This window comes from Mugil cephalus, chromosome 14, assembly GCF_022458985.1.
Source record: "Mugil cephalus isolate CIBA_MC_2020 chromosome 14, CIBA_Mcephalus_1.1, whole genome shotgun sequence".
NCBI lineage: Eukaryota > Metazoa > Chordata > Actinopteri > Mugiliformes > Mugilidae > Mugil > Mugil cephalus.
This window is the reverse complement of record NC_061783.1, coordinates 19,124,151-19,144,999: the sequence shown is the minus strand read 5'-3', so window position 1 is coordinate 19,144,999 and position 20,849 is coordinate 19,124,151. Positions and strand designations below refer to the sequence as shown.

Here is a 20,849-nt window from a genome sequence, read left to right as displayed (position 1 = left end):
GCACCTGGGGGGAAAGAGTGTCAGTGTATACCGTCATGCTGAACGACTTGGCTTTTCCACTTTTTAAGCAAGTTGGCAAAACATGAAACTAAATAAATCAACTTTGGTGGAAAAAAAAATACAAAGTGGTGTTTGTATTGGCCTCTGTGTTCTGTGTCTCTGTGCACTCTGAGTCCAGATTCATAAGAGCGATTATTTGAGCAAATGAATGCTATTCAAATAATAAGTCATTTGAACAGTCGGGGCTTATTCAGCGTGAATTATTTGTGTTTTATAATCCCACACTATGCACACATAAAATTACTGGAAAGCATCAAACTGGTCAGCTGTGAAAAATCCGATTTGTTCATTAGCGGGGGGATGGGGAGGGGGATCAATACGCGGCTTCATTTGGAGATGCACCGCTGACAACAAAAACCCTCTCTAAAAAAAAAAAAAAAAACTGAATACGGCATTAAATTCATACCCCGGTGAATGTTACTTGTTGTGGCGCCGAATTACTGCACAAACATTTGTTTAGAAATGCTCCAGTCTGTTGTTGTGGCACAAACAAACACCCCTCTAGGCCAGAGAGGAGCGTCTTTAGAGGACAAAACCTGTCAAATTAATCATTAGTCAGATAAACCGACAGGATCTGTTTGACCTGAAAATCTTTTTGGACTGATGGTGCGCATCGAGGAACTCGACCAAAAACACGCCCTTATCCTCTCTTTGCACTTCATGCACAACTACCAGTGCATTCAAAATCCAACCTGATCATCGCGGGTACTGACATTATTCACTACACAGGCATTTACAGAAAAACCAAACAACTCTCAGAGTGGTTAAAGGAGCAAATGGAAGCGCAGTGTTTCTAAATATTAATAGTGAATTAAGTGCAGAATATGTTTAGGGTTAAAGGCAATGTATAAGTCAATCAATAGATATCTGACGTGGCAACCATTCTTTAACTATAACATAATGTTTTTGGTTAAATTTGAATTAAAATTCATGTTAAGAGACAGGTTATACACAGGCAGCAACGCACAAATAATACGCAAGTACAGTAAAACACTCACTCGCCAGTTCATTGGGTACACTAGTAAAATAAAATTGATTACAAATGTAACACTCCTGCACTTTATCCTCCTTCATGAATGTTATAATGCTCAGTAGGCGCATGCGTCGGTGCAACACAACATAATTCATCAGTTTTACAATCCACAGCCTCCAAAATATAAACACAGTTGAATACCACAAAACTTCATGAACTCAGTGTGTTAAAATGTTATTTTCAAAACACACAAGAATTCTGCACAGTATGATGTGGACGGGGAAGCAAAGAAAAGCAGAACTCAATTCCAATTTTTCTTCCCGGAAAACAAGGAGAACGAACAAAAAAAGATCCAGCTACACAACTTAGAGCATGTGAACCATTCGTCGTTTATTTTACGGCATCAGGAAGAGATCACTGCCATTACTCGCTGAGACATACTTGCCGCAGAGTACTTTCCAGCCTCCCAGGAGGAACCAGCCGAGGCCTCTGTGTCTCTGGCTGACTCTGGCCCGAGGCAGCGTCTGGTAGTCGCTCTCATCGTTCTCAAAGGCTTCCTCCGACATCATCAGAGGCATCTCATCCAAGTTAGAGGACTCATCTTCTGCGGAGTATCTGAAAGTGAGATAAAGACAAACAGACTTGTAGTAGTTGTACACCGTGGTCTGCAGCACAACATTTTGTTTTAAGGTGCATTTTTTATTAGTGGTGTGCAAACCATCCAGTATTTGTATTCGGATAAAATTTAAAATAGGTGTAAAAATCCAGCTTTTTGACTTACATTTCTAATTTAGGAAATGTATGTGTAAAAATATGTATTCTTTAAATAGCCATTATAATAATTATGGATGTATATACAATACTGGTTGATGTACACCGAGCTAACAGATGAATGCTAACGTGAGAGAACCTGACTGCATATGTATATAATAACAGAATAAAATAATCTCCCGGTCAAACTAAAAGTTATATGCTGCCTCTGCAACCCAGTTAAGGGTTTGTCTATTCGAAAAAAGTATAGATGCAGTTAAGTCGTGTTCGTCCAGTCAGATCCTCCTCTGTTACGGAGTCGAGAGTTTTCACCCTGACTCCTGAACGTCACAGGAGCAAAAAGCAGGTTTTTGACAGGATTTTGTCTTGTTCTCGAATACAAATGATTTTAAAACTATTTGTTCGACCTAAGCATTTGTATGAAACACGTTATTTGTGCCTTTACGAATACCATATTCGGGTTCAGCTCCACCCCTAACACTTATATTCAGACTCTCATATTACATTAAATCCTGCTTCTACTCCTAATCTAACTTTTCAGAGCACCAGATGTGCCTCAGGCCAAGATAAAAAGCTTGTTAGAGGAGTTGGCTCCGTTCCTCTATCATTGACTGCCCAGTACGTTTCCCATTCACATAATAAAGCAGAGTGGAAACACTCTTGAGAGAACACATATTGTCTTATTCATGAGGCCACTCTGACGAACTGAGAAAGTCTGGACACACGGAAACAGAAAAAGGCCGCTGTAAACCCAGGCTACGTGCTCAACCAAACCCCCACAAACAAAACAATAAACAGCGTTGTGTGTCTAATACGTTTGACACTGAAGTAAACACTATGTAAAAAACTAAAAAAAAATCAAGTGTCCTCCACTGAAACCCATCTGAATGTGATGAGCAGACGTGACCTGCTGGAGATCACACTGAACACTGTGTACCGGAGAGGATATCAGGTTCACTACAAGAAGAGCTGCTCCCTTGGTTACCACGAAGTCAAGGCCATTTGCTGTTTCTGCTCGAATGCAGCGAGTGTTTGTCATCAATGTCAACATCACAAAGAAAAAAACAAAAAACAGCAACCAAGTTTAAACCTTGAATATTATTTTTGCTTGATCACGACGCCACGTTCCTATCACAGATTTAAAATATATGAAGAAACACAAAGCTACAAAGTGACAGATATAAGACTAACTGCTGAATGAGACAAAAAGGCACCATAACATTATGACCACTGATGGTTATGATGTCAGGTTCTGGGATATGTAGGAAACCAATTCCCTTGATTCTGACTAGGGATAAACTGTGACAGCTGCAGTGGTCAGTATCTATCAAAAGAGGCACAAGGAAGGAACAGAGTCTAACTGGAGATGAGTTCATTGATGCACGTGGCAAGAGAAGATCCATAATAGGAGCTGCTGTATCTCAAACTGTTGAAGATAGACGTATGTTTTGAATGGGGCTGTGTAGCTGCAGAAGACGGTGGTCTGACGCCTTTGTGTCATTTATCTGGGTAACACGTGGTACTAAGATGCTTGTTCTGCAACAATGTACAGCTGTGCTGCTCAGGTGGTCGATCCCTAACTGGTCTCCTCACCAACGTCCAGCTCTTATCTATGGCTCCAAGAGTTTCTGCAGCCACACCCGGGTACACTGCTTCAACCAGGCTGAACCAGACTAGAGGGCAGCCGGTGTATTCTGTTTCAGACCGGACCATTTTCAGTGTAGCGCTTCTAAACACACGTGGTGCGACTGCGTCACTGTGAGGTGTGGTGAATGAAGAAAGGTCTGAAAAATGAAGCAGTAGAATGAGGCTGAACGAGGTTGCTTCCCGAAAATGTCTCCAATTTTAGCTTTTTATGAATGAGTAAAAAATAAATAAATAAAAAAATGCTGCACGCCGACTACAATTATTACGGTAGCCGGTCGCACTGCTACTGACATTACAGACATAGCAGTTTAAATAAATGAAAATGAAACCAAAATTGTCCCTGTTATCTTGAAAACATTTAATTTTTATTTATTCATTTATTTTTATCTCAGAGCTGTTAATGTCCCTGGATTTCCACATCAGGCAGCGCTAACCCGGGGCCATGCAGACCTGGTTTACTACTAGTGTGGGATTATTCTACACTATTTACTTTTTTACTTATTTTGCATGAAAATAAAATACCTTGATACTGCCAGATTTTTGAAAAATACCATGAGATACATTTTTGCCCTAGGATAGGCAGCACCAAGCTTATTTTGCCTACTGATGTGTCATGGATGCAAGAAAATAAACATCACTCTGATATCATCAACGTTATTCACTTCACAGCTTGGTGGTTTTAATGTTATTCAGTGAACAACACTGAAAGACTACGTGTCCAGTTGACAACAGAACGAGCAGCCTCAAAGGTCACTCCACTGTACAAGACTGACTATCTGGTACCTACTACACCAAGGACTTGTGAACAAGCATAAAACGAGCATCGGTGGGATTATGAGCTTAAGACCGAGCATCCACACTGATAACACCCTCCAAGAGCAAGTCATCATACTAATGCAAAACATGCAGATACTGTTGCAGATAAGAGCTTCTCAGAAAAAGGGAGATGACTATATTACGAATTAGATTAACAATTGTTTCTCCATATAAATACATCTCTTGTGGCGGAATAAGCCTTCGTCTAGAGACGACCCAGAGGATGAAAATGTAATTATTCCTTTGAGTTTCCATTTGCAATTGATAATGTTGTTTACTTTGTAAAAACACAACACATACTGATGAAACCAGAACAACCCGTACAGTGCATTCATGCATAAAGAATACTAACACATGAAATGTTAATAAATTTACTGTACCAGCTCTCACCATGCAGGTCTGATTTTACAAAGTCAACCTAAAGGAGTAAAAATGTTTAAAAATGTCCGGTTCATCTCCACCAACACGATGCACTGCAACAGTGTTAGCAGCTCAGGGACAATAACGTTTATCAAAGTAAAATAAGATTATGGAAAAAGCAAAGAAAAAGTGATCCTAAAGCCAGATTTAATTTAAAAGTTAAACTTTTTACATCTACTCTCAGATGCCAGAACTAATGTTGTCTACTTCAACGCCCCTGCAACAATAAACCCGCCAACTATGATATCTGTAATGTTCAGTTTTCAGTTGTAGCGAGGTGTTAATTCATCTTTATCATGATTCTGGCAACACGAAGCTTCAGTTTGACCACGTTCTCAAATCAGATCATAAATATTTAATCAAATTTAACTTGTTTCATTTGGTATTAGAACTCAACAACTCGATGAAGCCTGCTAAAGATGTGTGGTTTGCACCGCAATGTTAACATGTGCCAACAAACTACCGCGTATATTATTATCATCCGCAGTGTTTGTCGCCATGAAACACCCCCATCTGATTACATAATGATTCAACTCTCTCCATCCTACAGGAACGTGGGCTGGTTTTGTAAAAAGGTTTTCCGACTCTCCGCTGCAGCGCCGGCATTGTTGCCAGCAGTTACTCTCGGTATCAGTTAAAAAGCTTTATCTAAAAGCTTCAGGAACCCTGAATGAGATCAGATCACTTCTCATAGAGCTCAATAAAGTTCCACTTAGATGTTATTGCTCAAAGCACGAAAGGATACTCAGAATGGTAGAAGGGTTTCCCATAAAAGTGGTGGAGAAAAAAAAGTGGTGAAGCAGGTAAACATGCTGATTATGTGCAAAGCCATTTGTAGTAAGTCTGTACTAACTGTACTAACACGAGGGAATTCGAATGCATTATAATATATAGCAGTCATGCACTGAAGCTTGTGGTTTTCAGAGTAAGTGTAGCAGTTTCTATTATTATTCTGACAACACTAGCTAGTTAATAGGCTAAATGACAGCAAAACCACATCCTCTAAATTTATCTTGTATCGCTTCCTTTCTGACGCCGTTTCAACCTAAACTTAACTTAATAAACACTCATAAAGGCATAGTTAGAGCAGGTTTGTTTTATTAGAATGTATTTGTTTTTAATCAAATACCTAATACTTATACATTTCTAGGTGTCTATAACCATTCTCTAGACATAAAAGGGACATGTTGTCTTACTTAGTAGCCCAAGTATGAGAAAAACTGCACAATTATGTGTTGTTTTTAACCCTAAATTAACCTCAACATAAACTGAACATTATACCAGACATGAAGGGAGATTAAGTGCAGTCACTGTTACATTAGAAAGCACTGATTTTTTTACTAGTATACCCAATGAACTGTATGGTTTCTATGGACAATAACAGTCTGCTGCTGCTTGGACTGCAAGTACCTGGTCATGTGCCTATTTCGCTTCCAGTCCAATCCCCACCTGAGGACATTGTTAGCTCATCTTCGACCAGTCTGAAAATAAACAAGCTGGTGAATTACGGCTACAGTATGCTGCCACTCTCCAAAAAACATGTGACGAACTTGGTTAAAGGCAGAGAAAACCATCATGTGACTTTAAATTAGGTCCAGGAGGGGACTACCAAGCAGATATCTGCCGCAAAAGTACACTAAGAGCTTGTAGAAGTGGGTGTACGGGATTTGTAGATACAGGGTAAATAATAAGCAGATTTTCAGCTTCTTTTTTTTAACGGTGACGCGAGGAAGCAAAGCAGCTGTCAAGGCAAAACAAAAAAAAATGCGAAGGAGCTGTCAAAAGCACCAGGGCTAGCAATACAAGCTAACAATCACGACCCGTAAACAGAGCCAAGGAGCAAGCGAGGCAGCCATGCGCTAAATATTTCAGACAGAAGGCCGCTTCTTAAGTACACGGCCGCGGAACCGACCCCGTTAGCCCCTCCGTACCTTGAAACCCTGGCTGAGTTGTAATACGGGTTCCTCTTCGAGTTCTTCCGCACCGGATTTAACGGGATGCTGTCAGCCATCTTGGCTGGGCAGTACGCAACCTGACGTCACACACTAACGTAAAGGGCTTCCGTCGCATTCACTTGCTGTGTAGAAATACTGTAACTATGAAACTCACTGCGAAAGAAGAATTAGCCTACTATTAAGCGTAATTTAAGATTAATTAACATGTAATGGATATTTGTCATTTAAATAACATCATTGTTTTTTGCGCAGCTGTTTTGTAAAACCAGCAAAATAAATAAAGAATTGTTCATCTCGCCTAAAGTAATGTGTATAAATACGGAGTTTGCGCTTTCCTGGTGACGCGAACGCAGCAGTTTTGACCAGGTTCATTGTGGTGAATGTGCTTTGAAATAATTAGTAATAATAATGAATATAAAATCGTACAAATATTTTGTAAGATTTATATTAACAAAAATCGTATTTAAAAGAATATAACTATTTACCACATTTTCGCATATAATTTAATTGGTTAATTGTGATGCTTAAAAGTGGCTTTTGTCTAACCAAATTTTTAATCACTAACAGATATTATTCCACGAGTCAGCTTTGTGATTTATTTATTTTTTATATATAGGTGTGCGCCTAAAATGACCAATTAACGGGAATTAAGCTAAATATACTATTTTACTGCAGGTGGACGACGAAAGCATGAAACATAAAGAAGGTACAGAAATAACTTCCTGCAAAACATCCAAGAAAGGTAAGGAGTGCTGTAGGTGTTTATTTAAATTAAACTAAATGGAAGAAAGAAAAAAAAAAACAGTTCATGTAGAACTTTTTTCCTGTAATTTCTGTAAAATAACATTATGAGGTATAGAACTGAACATACAGACTGGTTGTGTTGTGGCTTTTATTCGGTCCAACCGTTGTTTCACGACAGTTTCTCACCATAACACTGACAACAGAGCTCTGCGGTTCATAACTGTGGGTATTTATGAGCATGTTCTGTGCTTTGCGCCAGCTAGCAGCAGTGGGCAGCTGTCCGGAGGAGAGAGCAGACTCTTTGCATTATTGATTTGAACACATGGTCCCTCACTCTGAGCAACCACACATCGAAGCACCGAAGGAATTCTCAGGTACGAGGTTGAACAACGTCTTTACTGGATAGAAAAAAAAGAAACATTCACAAATGACTGCAAAGTAAAGTAGCAGAATGTGAACACCTCACTATTCTCTGTCGATCGATAAAAAGTCTATATATCGTACATAAGAACAAACAAGATGTTTTACAAATATTTTAATGTCCATAATAATTTGCATAAGATTTCCAACATTCATCTTTTTTTCTCAATTGATTCCGATTTCTTTGCTGTCGTCGATCAGCATAGAAAAGTGTCTGTTGCCCCCCAGGTCCATGCCCGCCTTGGTGAGGCCGGTTATAGGACCTGCTGCGCCGCTCACTCTGTCCATGCCTGCAGTCAGAGGGTGGAGCTGAGAGATGCCTCTGTTCTGAATCACTGAGATCTCGTTGTTCTTCATGGCCAGGCTGTTGGTGATAGCTGTCGCGTAACGGTTCCAAAATCCGGCGTCTACATTCATGGCCCGAGCCGCCAGGTCCTTCTGAAACATCTCTCCGAACTTCATGGCCTCTCCGCCCAGGAGGGCCATGGGGTTCTCCACAGAGAGCCGCCGGCCTCTCCGCGCCGGTGTGTTGTTCCACATGTGGGTTCCCATATGAACCTGAAAATGACGTTTTGAGACTTTAGATACGATGTATGAGCTCACTTCATCCACACGAAACCTTAATGACGTTTCAAATATACCTTTTTAACATAATAATTTCATGATTTATTATTAATATCTAGTTTTCTCAATTCTCTAATGTGACAAATGGGAATTTTATTTGTCTTATGTGATAGTCAACTTGATAGTTTTGCATTTTGGGGCATTAAATTGGACAAAACAAGCATTTGAAAGTGTCATGGCGGCCTCCAGGAAACTGTGATGGACTTTTCTTTTAATATTTCTAGTTACAGCTGTTTACTTATTTACAAAAGAAAACTTACATAGGCGATAAAACCATCACTTTTAGGGATTGAGCGAGTTTGTATTAGTGAGGATGTTGTTGCACCAAATTATGAACAAGGCAGGTAGAATGTTGAAGGTTTCACCTTAATGCTGCCAGTGTTTTATTTTCCTATTTTCTCCCTTTTCTTTAAGTGTTACAACTTTATTGTGAGATAGAAACACACGGTCTTGCAATAAATCACTGCAAACCACTCCTAAGAATCGTGCTAAACCTAATTTACTTGCAGTGTAGATACTGTTTATCTGTAGCCAACACTTCAGAAAAGGCCCATTTTCACCATTAAACACATCAACAAACCACTCGAATCCAGGCAGCACAACGGGAAAAAATAGTTCCTCCGTCTACCTTCAGGTTGCCCTTCGTAGTGAAGGCTCTGCCGCAGATGGAGCAGACGAACGGCTTCTCTCCGGTGTGCGTGCGCTCGTGGATCTGAAGGGCGCTGGCCGACGAGAAGTTCTTCCCGCAGACGTTGCAGTTGTGCTGCTTGGGCGTCCGGCGCGGCGGCGCGGGGCCGAGCAGGGAGGTCACCCCCGGGCTGCAGACGGACGGGCAGGCTGGGCCGATGTGGACGCTGAACAGGGGGTTGTTTGGGTGAGAGTGGCCGTTCACCTCGGCCTTTACCGAGCCCGACGAAGAGCACAGGCCGTGCACGCTTTGACCTGCAGCTGGAACAAAAGGTGGACAAACACGTCAAACGCCATCTACTGACAGTTTTCAGCTCGTTCGTTAAAAGGACACGTTTCGTCTTTACCTCTGTCTCGGCTCAGCTCGAACGACATGCTGTAAGGAGTCTCCTCTTTCACGGTGAGCTTGCCGGGCTGTGATGCAGAGGTAGGAGACTCAGATTCCTCTCTCTTCACCGAAGCTGCCAACGGTTCCTGGGACTCCGGCCTGCTGTTGCCCGCTGCCGGTGATTTGATCGTCACGCCCTCAGAGTTGCTTTGAAAGGGAGACGCCGACACGCAAGGCGAGCAGGAGGATTCGGACGCGTGTGGGCTGTGATTCTCCAGCTTTTTCTCTGATTCGGTGTTGACGTGGCTGCTGTCTTTACAGCCGTTTGTTTGGGTCGTTTTTATATTTATGCCAAAGGAGTGGTGTAGGCTCACAGTCGAGTCAAGCATCCTGGTTTGGTTCTCCAGAGCTGCTATACTTGAAACGATAGCGAGCGGCTTAGGGGGCGAGTGACAATCAGAGATGTAAGGTTTAGATGAATTCACACCCTCCTCCATATTCTCTACTACCTCCTCTTCCTCTTCCTCGTTGTCGTCCTCCATGGACATGTCGTCAGCGAGGTCGTTGCCGTTGCTGCTGAGGCTGTCGAAGTTGTTCTCGCTGAGGGACAGGTCACCGTCCACCTCCTTCAGCCCGTCCACCAGGGTCGAGTCTGAAATCTGGCCGACCATGTGCATGCGGATGTGCTGCTGGAGGACGACGGCGTTGGTGAACTTCTTCTGGCAAATGGGGCAGGAGTGCTGCACCAGGACCGGGGGGTTTTCCCTGTGAACGCCCACGTGGGTCTTCAGGTTCCCTTTGGTGGTGAAGGCCCTGCCGCACACTTTGCATTTGAAGGGCCTCTCGCCCGTGTGGATGCGGTAGTGCATCTTCAGCGCGCTCTGGCAGCTGAGGACGCGGTGGCAGAGCACGCACTGGTTCGGGTCCGTGATCTTTTTGTCAATGTTCTCCACCAGCTGCTGGAGCTTTGAGGTTTCCGACGTGTGCATAGAGTCCAGGAAGCCGCCTGGCGGGAATCTAGTCTCCTCCAAGATTAATGAGTGGGGAGGGGAGTTGGAGGCGGGAGATGCGGAGGCGACGGGTTCAGGTGTGGTGGCCACGGACGAGGCCGTGGTGCTGGTCGCTTCGGTGACCGGGTTGGCCCTCAGCCTCAAGGTGCAGCTTTGGGGCAGGTGGACCCCCTCTGTTTTCAACACATTGGGCCCTTCTGTGTGACGGTTAGGCTGTGGAGACTCTGAAACAGGAGAGAAATGAGCCTCACTGCCTCTGTGGTTAGGTGACACAGATACACATTCACCAGGAGCTGGCTGATAGGGAGATTTAACAGATGGTGTTACACTTACAGGGTCATTTGAGCCTCCGATACTGGTAATAGTGGAGGAAAGCGGAAGACCCAGAGTGGCTGGCAGAGTCGCTACAACGGGCTTGTTATCCAGCCATGAGGAGACAGGTTTTTCTGGGGGGATAGACATACCGTAGGGAATCCCAGAACTTGTTGGCATATTGTCTAGATATTCTGGCACGGGGAAGGGGTTCATCTGAACGTGAGGATACTTCTCTTTATGCCTCTGAAAGTGCACCTTTAAGTTCCCTTTTGTGGAAAAGCGATTGCCGCAGATGTTGCATTTGAAGGGCCGCTCTCCTGTATGGGAGCGCAGGTGGATCTGCAGAGCGCTGTCGCTGCCAAACACTTTGGCACAGAACCTGCATTTATGCTTGAAGAAGGGCTCCTCCGGGCTGGGCTTGGTCTCGAACAAGGACACGTTGGGCATCTTCCCCTTCCTGTGCTTCATCAAGGCTGCGAGGGGGTCAAGTGCATTAGCTGTGGCGGCGATGCTAGCCAAGGGATTGGGGAAAATGACGCTGCTGGGGGGGCTCTGAGGTAGGAACGGCAGGCTGGAGGAAGAGCTGAGGAGGCCGCCCTGCGCCAGGGAGAGCGGGCTGGAGGAGCTCAGCGTCTGAGCGCTGCTAATGCTGCTGGTATGTGAGCCTGTGTAAGGAGGCAGCAACGTGGAGATGCTGCTGCCGCTGCTGGACAGGGAGTGGGTGGAGATTTCTGGGGAGGCCGAGGTGCATGTGACGTCTCTTAACGTGGGCTGACCGCATATAGTTTGTGGGGGGATGCTCTGCGACTTTTCAAGCACAGACGACAACGAAACCGCGGCCTGTCCGTTGACGGCCGAGGGCATCGTCCCCGACAGAGGCAGGATGGGAGGAGGGACGACGCCTTGAGAGGGGAAAGGGTTGGGGGCCAGAGGTAGGGGCCTGGAGGCTGGGTTTAACGCCGCCTGCGTTGGTTGCCTGTTCATGACGGCGACCTGGTTGCAGATCTGCTCGATGAGCTGCAGCTGGTGGACCTGTTGTTGCTGCAGAGCCAGCAGGTGCTCCAGGATGACGGGGATGGCCGCGGTAGCCGCCTTCCCTCCCGGGCCGCTGCCGATCCCCTGGGAGAACTGCGCCACGGCCACCCTGGTGCTGTGGAGGATCTCCAGCGTCACGTTCGTGCTCGGCATGCTGTAGCTGTCAGCTGCTGACATCTGGGAGGACTCAGCTGAATCCACAAGCTGAGGGCTGGTATTGTCCTGTGGGCAAGTCTCGAGCTCCATGACTTCATCCCTCTCCCCCGCCTCCTCTAAATTATCCAGACTGTCAGTGTCGTTAACCAGAGCCTCCGCCAGCTCGAAGCCAGCGTCCGTGGACTCGGCTGCGGACAGGTCGCTGGAGGCCACGCTGGGAACCGGAGAGGCCTCGACGGGAGACTCCTCGGGGGCGGGCAGCCGCTCGTTGTCCTTAACTATCAGCACCAAGGGGTCCTCGGTGCAGACTTTCTGATGCTCGTTCAGCTCGGCCCAAGAGAAGAACTGAGCGCAGCACTTGTCGCAGATGCGAGTTTCCTCGCTGCCGTGGCAGCCTCCGTCGGCCTCCTCTCTTTCCACCTTAACGAGGCCTGAGGAGGGAAGAAAACACACAAGAAGTCAGAAAGTGAAATGGATCACGTGACGTCCCCGCGTCTCACCAGAAGGACGGGTTTTCCTTCATTACGCTGTGTGAACGCTCAGCTGAGAATCCCATGTGTGGACAAGCATTGTTCAAACCCACTGGACTTTAAAAGCCACGGTGTCCAAACACAATAAACGGACCGAACTTATAGAGTTTTAACACAATCACATAGAAAACACAGCACATGTAGGTGTGTGACATTAAAACAATAATTGTTTCAGTCAAAGGATTAAACTCATTTTCCCAGCCACACAGCAGCTGTTTTCATTTTTAAGAGGAACTCAACAGGTCTTAATTAAAAATAGCTAAAGAAAAAAGTGTCAACAAGGGTTTTTATCTCGTGCTCCCTGATTTTAGACGTTAATAATCTTACAGAGGGGAAAAAAATCAATTCAGCTCAATAAAATCATTTGACCTCTGATCTGAATCAGAGAGATAATGAAACTCCATAGAGTATATTGATCTCCTGAGCATTTATATAATTCAGTGTGTCTGTCCGCATCAGTTTGAAACACACATATTACATTTTAGTGTATTATTATTATTATTATTACAGCGCAGATTACCAAGATTCTGCACCAGCAACAATTGTGATGTGTTACTGATAATTATAAACCGTAATCCACAACATCACAGCTTTATTAAAGAGTCGTCGACAGCTTCACCAGTAATTACACGTCGCGTAATAAGAAAATAAACGTAACAAACATCTCAGTCTCTTTTTGTCCTGTTTCGCTAGTGGATATTTGAAATTGCTTGTGACTCACTTTATCATCACTCTTGCATATGTGCAGGTTTTGCCCCATTAGGAAACAGACAGTAAGACCAGATGGACAGATTTTTTGAGGGGGAAATCACTAGTAAACTAATGCCACACACATGTAGGGTTTTTCCCCCCAAACCAGTTCAAGAATAACAATTTAAAAAAAATAAAATAAAAACGGACCAAAAATAGAAAGATGAGGATTTTGAATTAGATTTTCTTTAATTCAGCATTTTTGCAAACATTTAATTTCCGCCACATTAGTCATGGATTTAGTCCTCACACACAGTAAATGTAGATTTAAAGTGAATTAAAGTGGACGTGTGTGTGTGTGTGTGTGCGTACGTGCCTCCATATGTTTCCAACTCTCCAATTATCACCACCTTGAAGAATTAGCCTCAGCGTGCAGCTCAGGCTAAACGCAGACGTCTGGTATATTTACAATTCACACGACACAACAAATCCTCGCGCAAACACCCGGCGCAACGTCTGTGTTAACGAGGAAATTAGTCAACCAACAACTGTCGCACATGTGAGGCAGTAAAAACCCGAATCTGAACCACTTCGAAAACCGAGTGAAGCCGCAGCCAGAAGTCGAGCAGTGAAATCTATTTGAAAGTCAAACTGGTCAGAGGTAAATAATCAGAGCGCTTGGCTCACCGGGTGGGTGGTCTGAAGATCACCAGGGCGATTCAGCAAACACGGGAGTGAAAACACTTTCCCCTGTTTTAGCTCGGGATTTTGTCCGCGCTTCAAAAGATTTACTTCCAGTCATAACAAAGAGGAGATCAGATTTGATTTAAACCTTTAAGTATATTTCCAAATACAATAACACCGACAGGGATTTATTTAAAAATGTCACCCTCACTCAGTGCACGATGTCGGGAACAGAAAACACATTTACGTCTGTTTTCTTGTGGGGGTCTGGACGACGAGAGGAGGGAGAAGAAAAAGTCGGGAGGGGTGGGGGGGGAACGAGCGGGACTCAGCGCTGACGCCTCTCTGCGTGCGACCCCCGGGCTTCAGAGGTCACCGGTTCAGATGTACTAATTGTATTATGATGCAGACACGGACCACTTGGCCCTCGCAGGGTGAGCCTGACAAAGGTTAAGTCAGCAGCCTCGATCAAAGCGCGTCTCAGAGTGGCTGCAGGGCGGTGGGAGGGCCCCGATTCAGGAGGGCCTCTTCCACACTCGACACCTTTTCACAGCCACAGATAATAATCATAATAATAATAATAGAGACACGTTTAAATTTATGGGGAAACACGAAGCTAGAATAACGGTTAAAATTCCAGCTGAATATTTGAGCACAAACAGGGGACGGTGCAATAAAAAAGAGTGACGTTATAACGGTATTTTACAGGTTCACATTTGAGATTGTGCACAAACTTCAGCCTCCGTTTCAATTTGGAATAAACATTTTAATCTGATAAAGCAGCTTGAAAGGTTTGAAAACATACGTGCCGACGTGAGTTAGTGCTCAGCTGACGTGTTGATTAGGAGGTTCAAATAACATGCAGGCTTAAGAAAGTGGCTTAATTAAATATGAAAATATTAAAGCTGCTGGTGTGTCGCAACGTATAGGCAAGAAATATGATTTAACAGCTGGGATCTGGTTACAAATCACATGCTGATAATGGTGTATTAATTATTTCACCCACTCCAGGCAAAACATTAAGAAATATCAGATTTATGCTTATTAAAATTTACTGAATGTCTACGGCGCGTTAATCAAGCTTAACATTAACAGACAGAACTGTCACGACAAAATTACAAATATCTTATTTTGAAATGATGCTTAACAAGATAAAAGTGTGGCATTAAAAGTGGAATAGTAGGATGAGAGGCCTTGAGACAAAACTAATAAATACTATAAAATAAGCTGAAATGAAATGTGAAGTAAAAGGCTACTGCAGAGTATTTGGTTTGTTGCAGGCCCATTTAGAAGCAAATCATATTAATTAATCTCTAATAGTAAGAGTAATTTATAAAAATGTGCAATCGTTTTGTAGTACGTGTAGCTTCTCAATAAAAACATTAAAAAATAATTAAAATTTGCCTCCTCGTTGTCAGATCTTGAACCCTTTTAGACTTTTTTATACTAATTCTCAGTTTCCTTTTGCAGATTTGAAAACTAAATTCTCAAACAGATTTCTGTCTAAGCAACTTCAATTACTTCTCTGCAATAAAACCTGGTTAAATTAAATTGTCCCCTTCGCTACGGTTCTCGTTTGTTCCGTCAGTGGCAGCTGGACTAAACCCAGTTAAAGTTGTGTGAAGCTGCCTCCCGGACACCTACCGTTTCTGCACAGGAGTCCGCTCTGCGTCGCCTCTTCGTCCGACTTGAGGTGCTGCGGCTTGGCTTGCTTGCGGCGGGACATGTTGAACCGTTTGCGCGTCTCCCCGCTGCCTTTTCCCGAACCATCTACGAGCAGCGAATGGGACCCCTCGGAGGGAGCGGGGTCGGTGAAATAAGCGATCGGTGGCTGGTGTTGATGTCCGTGTGCAGATTGCGCATGTCAGTGTAATTATGATGGAGGAAGGATAATGCTTTTGCGACTCTAGCTGCCTTTCGATGGGTGATTGGCTGCGGTCCAGCCAACTCACGCTAGATATGGAAATGAGGGATGGTGTTTAATAATAATTAGTTCACTTCCTGCCCGGTGCGCGGCTGCTTTTACGCACAACTCCGAGCAGCGCCAACATGGTTTAGTCCGAGCTGAACTCCTCAGAGAGTCTCGTGCGTTTTTGGAGCAGTCTTAGGTTTTAACTACGAGGCCAAATGCTGCATCTTCGTGTAGTGTATGTATTTCCTCTCTGGACTCCTGGATGTCTCGAAGACGCTTCAGTTTGAATTTGTTCCTCAGGCTGTGGTGGATGTCCGGTTGGATCTCGCACACACTTCAGACGGCAGCGCAAAACACGGAGCTTCCACAGGACAAAAAAAAAAACAAACAAAAAAAAACAACAACCTTGAACGTCTCTTAAAACTGCGTAAAGCCCAAAGTCGACACGTTAGGAGAGGTAATTCCCTAACAGATCACGTTACACGCGTGCGTAAAGTCAAACTTTGCGCGTAAAATAATCTCGCTCACTCGCGCTTAGATCCCATCTGAGGCTGGTGGCTGTCGGAAGTGAGACTCCTCTGGTTTGTCCGAAGCACCGGCGCTCTCCTTGTTGCCTCCGCCTCCGGTCCATCATTAGATGCCCTTCAGCCGGCTGCGATAGGCTACTGCCAGGATACCACAGGAGGTGTTGGAGCCCTTGCTTCATTTGTTACGACCTCCCACAATTTGGCGCCATAATAGAGTGAAAAATATCTCAATGCTGGTGAAGAAATTGTCCACTGAGTCGCGATTATTTATTCAGTTTAAAGACAAAACTAGATTCACCGGAACTTAAGTTTTCTTTATGTTTTTTTATGGTTTGGTGACATGATATTCACATAGTTTTGACATAAAACTCTGCACTAAAACCAATAAATAAAATAAAAATGTGGAAACAGAGCCAAATATCCGAGTGTAAAGTGCACAACAAAACCTGTTTTTTGACACCGTTGCTTGAACCTCCCCTTCCTGTAGCTATTTCAAAGCTGAGGGAAGAATGAAGCATACTTCACCAAAGCTGTAATCCCCTTTCACCAGGCATTGTCCCAAAACTTGTAATTATGTGGTATTAAAAGATGCAGCTGGGGGAGGACAGAATCAGCTGTTGATAATTGCAAGTACTACACAACAGCCTGGTATTGATCGGCATGTCTCCTATTCCCCTGCTATGGAGAGATAAGGAGGCCCCTTCTTGCCGGAATATAATTTCTTCTGACCTATCAGGTTTCTACAGACTTATGATGAATAGCCAGAGTGGCTGAGAGCGCTTATCTGGAAACTCAACCCTCCTTGATTCGATATTGATTCTTTGTAACCAGCGTCAGCACACAGAATCAAACTAGCTACTACTTGACCGTGATCGCTTCCAGATTCTCACTCGGCCTCCACCAGCGCAGAGTCCCCCCCTCGGCCCTGATGCCCCACTTGATTCTAATTATTGTTTATTATCTGTTAGGGACATAAATACATCAATTTGCGTTGTTTAGTTTTGTATTAAGGGGGAGTCTGAATAGAAGACACACAGGAGCTGCAGCAAGAGACGCAGAGTTCAACCCCTTTGGAGGAGAAGTTGAGTTATCGGATTAGATTCCAATATAAACAAAATTACAGGAGACTGCATACGTATGATTGAAATGAGATTTTGGAAAAATTACATGATAAATCCCTCAAAAGTCTGATGTACAAATATGTGAGAAATACTTACACATCACGGGATCAAATGTCTTCATGTGTCGTTTTTTTAATAAGAACACGCAAACTGGAAGAGGCCATTTCTACCTAAGCTGGCTCCCAGGATCTTTTGGGATTGCTTTTAAATTTTAGTGTCTGCATTCAAACCGCTGAATGAAACAGGCCCCAGCTTATCTCCTTGATCTCGTACACAAGCACAAGTCCCATTAAGGTCACTCAGGTCCGCTGGTCATTCAAATCCTGGTTGTTCCAAGATCAAGGCTGAAGCACAGGAGAGAGTGTGTTGCTATAGTTGCAGCCCCTAAATTTTGGGACAGTTCACTTCTGCGTGTTGTTCTTAAATCGCACATTAAACCTAATGTTTACTCTTTGGCATTTAATTCAGTTTGAAACCAACTTTTTAGCCTAATACAGTATATTGGATGCTTAAATTACAAAAGGTGACCCCAGTCTGTAACAATCATCCTGGCAAATTTGTTCCTGCACAGTTAAATCTCTCATATCTTCCAAACTAAAGATGAAAAGACCCCAGTGACCTCAGCGGTAAAAGGTTTCTCTTTCCATTTATCCAGGAGGTTGACTAAACAATGCAAACTCCCCTTAAACCCTCTTAAATCTATAAAAATCTGAATTTTCAGATGTGTTTAAAAACCTGTTACCTCTTTTTAATGTATAAATTTAAAGCCTGTGCATGCAAAACTGGTGAAAATCCAGCTCGGACACGTTGTAATATCCAGTTTTCTACTAACTTCCTGAAAGTTAAAGCTTTAATTTGTAATGTTTAAAGTGAAGCATCATTTCTGGGCAAGAGGATGATGTACTGTCCACATAAAACTGAAAATTGAGTCTGCGGAGTTGAGAAGATTCCCCGCCACCACTTTGTGCCAATATGAAGATTACAGTAGGGATTGATTTAGTGGCAGCTGAACGGAGGGGGGGGGGCGGGGGGCGATACGGCGGCGCCCCATCAGCCCGAGCCAGCTGAGGAATGTGAGAGCGCATCGTGCACAGAGCCTCAGATGGAGATATGACAAGGTAATGGCCCCTGACCCAGCGCTCAAAGAAGACACTGATCAGCCCCGAGAAAAATGTAACAGTCTGCAGAGGTGTATCAGGGTGCAAGACGCGACAAGACTTTGAGACTGTGCCATTCATACTGAGGTAGTTACTGAGTGACAGGAAAAACCTTTCAAGCAGTATCTGCACGGATTAATAAGTACAAGCACAGGTGTTAAACTTTTTGAAGCTCAGTGTGGTGTCTCTGGCTGTCACCATCTTGGCAGGGCCCAACTCCACCTGACTACCAGCTAATTCAAACAAGCTAATTGTATACAAACTTACTAACCATACAACTATAATGGAGGAGAAAATTAGCTATAGAAACAAAAACTGCTTCTATACTAAATATGTGTATTTCTGCTGTAAAGTTGGACATTTTAACATGGAGGTTTAGGAGTCAGACTCAAGTGGTCGTTTCAGGAACTGCAGGGTTTGAAACCTCCGTCTCTCAGTTGTAGAGTTTACAGCTTATTTCAATATCCCTAGAAGTTTATTTCAACTTCATGTTCAAGGTTTACAAATATATCAAGATGAACTGGGGGGGGGGCGTGTAGAAAGTGAGCTTTAACATATTAAATAAAACGTATAAATCCAAAATCCTTTGTTACTTATTTGTTAGACAGTGTGGAATTAAAGGAAATTCAAGTATAAATCTTAAATCTGACCTCTTCCAAAGCACTTTTTCATCGCTAATAATAGTCTAGTCCTAGTATACTAATGAGTTTATTTATATTGGACAAACATGCAGCTCTAATGATGTCCAGCCCTAACACAGGAAGTGTTATGACTCATTTATTTTATTTGTTTACAGACCCTTTCATGGCCCAAAACACTGTGACGTCACAATGTTAGCTGGAGGCAGAGGAGACCCTGAAGCCAGAAGCTTCACTTTCAACCATGAAAATGTCATCTTGTATTTTTGGCTATTAAAACTGAAAAATCAAAAGCACTAACTTTAAGTTCAACCACGCGCACACTTCATATCAGATCAGATTAATATGTAATGTATTATCGGTTTCAGCCTGGAAAACGTTATGGTCTAGAATAAAACTGAATGTGTTAAGTTAATGCTTATTTAGGGGGTTCTTGTTACATGTTAATGCTAATGCTAACCGCGAGCTAACACAACGCTAGTTAATGTGTTTCAAGGGTGTCCAAGCAGAAGTTGCATTTACTATATAACCCTCCACAGTGGTTCCACTTACTTGTCTTTGTTGGAGAAGCTTCACTTGATAAAGACAGACCAGGCTTCGTCCCCTCTTGTGTCCTCCTTTGGTCAAATCGTCCATCCAGTGAGTGAGAGTGTAGGGGTCAGTGAATGTGGTCCCATCAGTCAGAGTCAACTTCTTAAAATAACTCTCACGGTGTCGAGGAGTGAGTTTATTAGTATATTCACTAAAATATTCGTCCATTCTTGCCAAACATCTATTGAAATATGCTAACTGCCGTTTACAGGCTATAGTGTTGCATCCAGTTAAGCCCCGCCCCTCAAAAACGTCACATTGTTTTCTTCAAGAAATCCTACAAGTCCAGCTGACTTTATTCAACGCTTTTTGGATTACATGACACATACATGTATACATGACATTGTGTAAATATGCCAGTTTTAGCTGGAAGCTAAGAGTTTAGTAATGTTTTTTTTGCCTTTTAATCATATAACAACAGCTATCGTCTGCATATAAAGTGATTCACTCATCACTAGTGGACATTCCAGTATCGGGTTGCCACATTATCACTCTAGTATATTTTGCTGGCCCAGACAGGACTAGTTTTTCATGTCTTCGTTTGTCGTTGACGAGTGTCACTCAAGAAACTGATTGCTCGGCCAACCAATGATGAGTTAACGGGTCACCATACCAGTGACAAATATAAAGAAGCCAGCTCAGCTTTTATGTCGTGCAGCGTGTCCGACATGTAGCGGCAAGTGTTGTACATCAGAAGAATATAAAATGTTTCTTTTTAAAAGACAAATTTGGGAATATAGTCATGGGGTGAGATTTCCAGACAGTGGTGGCAGCAGTAGACAGAATCTAAGAAGAGATGAAAGTCACAGGCTGCAGCCTCAGTTTGTAACGTATGAGTCTACAGAGCCATGCTGCTTCGTTTGAGTTATTTCTCAATGAAATCAACAGGATCATAACAATTTTTTTAGTTGAATATCTCTCCTCTGAGGAGCTTCGGGGGTGGCGGTCTGTTTAGCCCTTCACCACCAGCGCTGTGCCCTATAATAGATCTAAAAGAATTGCACTCACTCAGGCTCTGTTTCCTCATATAATCACACA

At 43.5% G+C, this 20,849-nt stretch overlaps 2 protein-coding genes across 5 annotated transcripts in view; both read right to left on the bottom strand.

Annotated features, from left to right (window-relative positions):
* The window catches only part of atp9b (ATPase phospholipid transporting 9B), a 47,180-nt gene extending 40,445 nt beyond the window's left edge, over positions 1–6,735 (bottom strand). For 2 of the 3 annotated variants that reach the window (XM_047605448.1, XM_047605449.1), the window contains exons 1-2: positions 6,619–6,735; positions 1,475–1,648 (exon numbers count right to left, since the gene is read on the bottom strand). In XM_047605448.1, the coding sequence (XP_047461404.1) occupies positions 1,475–1,648; positions 6,619–6,698 (254 nt within the window). In that variant the 5' untranslated portion in view covers positions 6,699–6,735. Of the gene's footprint in view, positions 1–1,474; positions 1,649–6,097; positions 6,169–6,618 lie in introns of all 3 variants that reach the window. The other variant, XM_047605450.1, reaches the window with a different exon arrangement.
* A 645-nt stretch (positions 6,736–7,380) lies between these two features.
* Positions 7,381–16,469, bottom strand: sall3b (spalt-like transcription factor 3b). 2 transcript variants are annotated; one of them, XM_047606072.1, is made up of 4 exons: positions 15,510–16,469; positions 9,465–12,392; positions 9,059–9,372; positions 7,381–8,364 (listed from the first exon to the last, which is right to left on the bottom strand). In XM_047606072.1, the coding sequence occupies exons 1-4, from the start codon at positions 15,589–15,591 to the stop codon at positions 7,972–7,974; spliced, it is 3,717 nt and encodes a 1,238-aa protein (XP_047462028.1). In that variant the 5' UTR covers positions 15,592–16,469; the 3' UTR covers positions 7,381–7,971. The 2 variants fall into 2 exon arrangements, with proteins under 2 accessions (XP_047462028.1, XP_047462027.1); XM_047606071.1 differs by having other exon boundaries at positions 9,059–9,378; positions 15,510–16,464.
* Between the last annotated feature and the right edge of the window lie 4,380 nt (positions 16,470–20,849).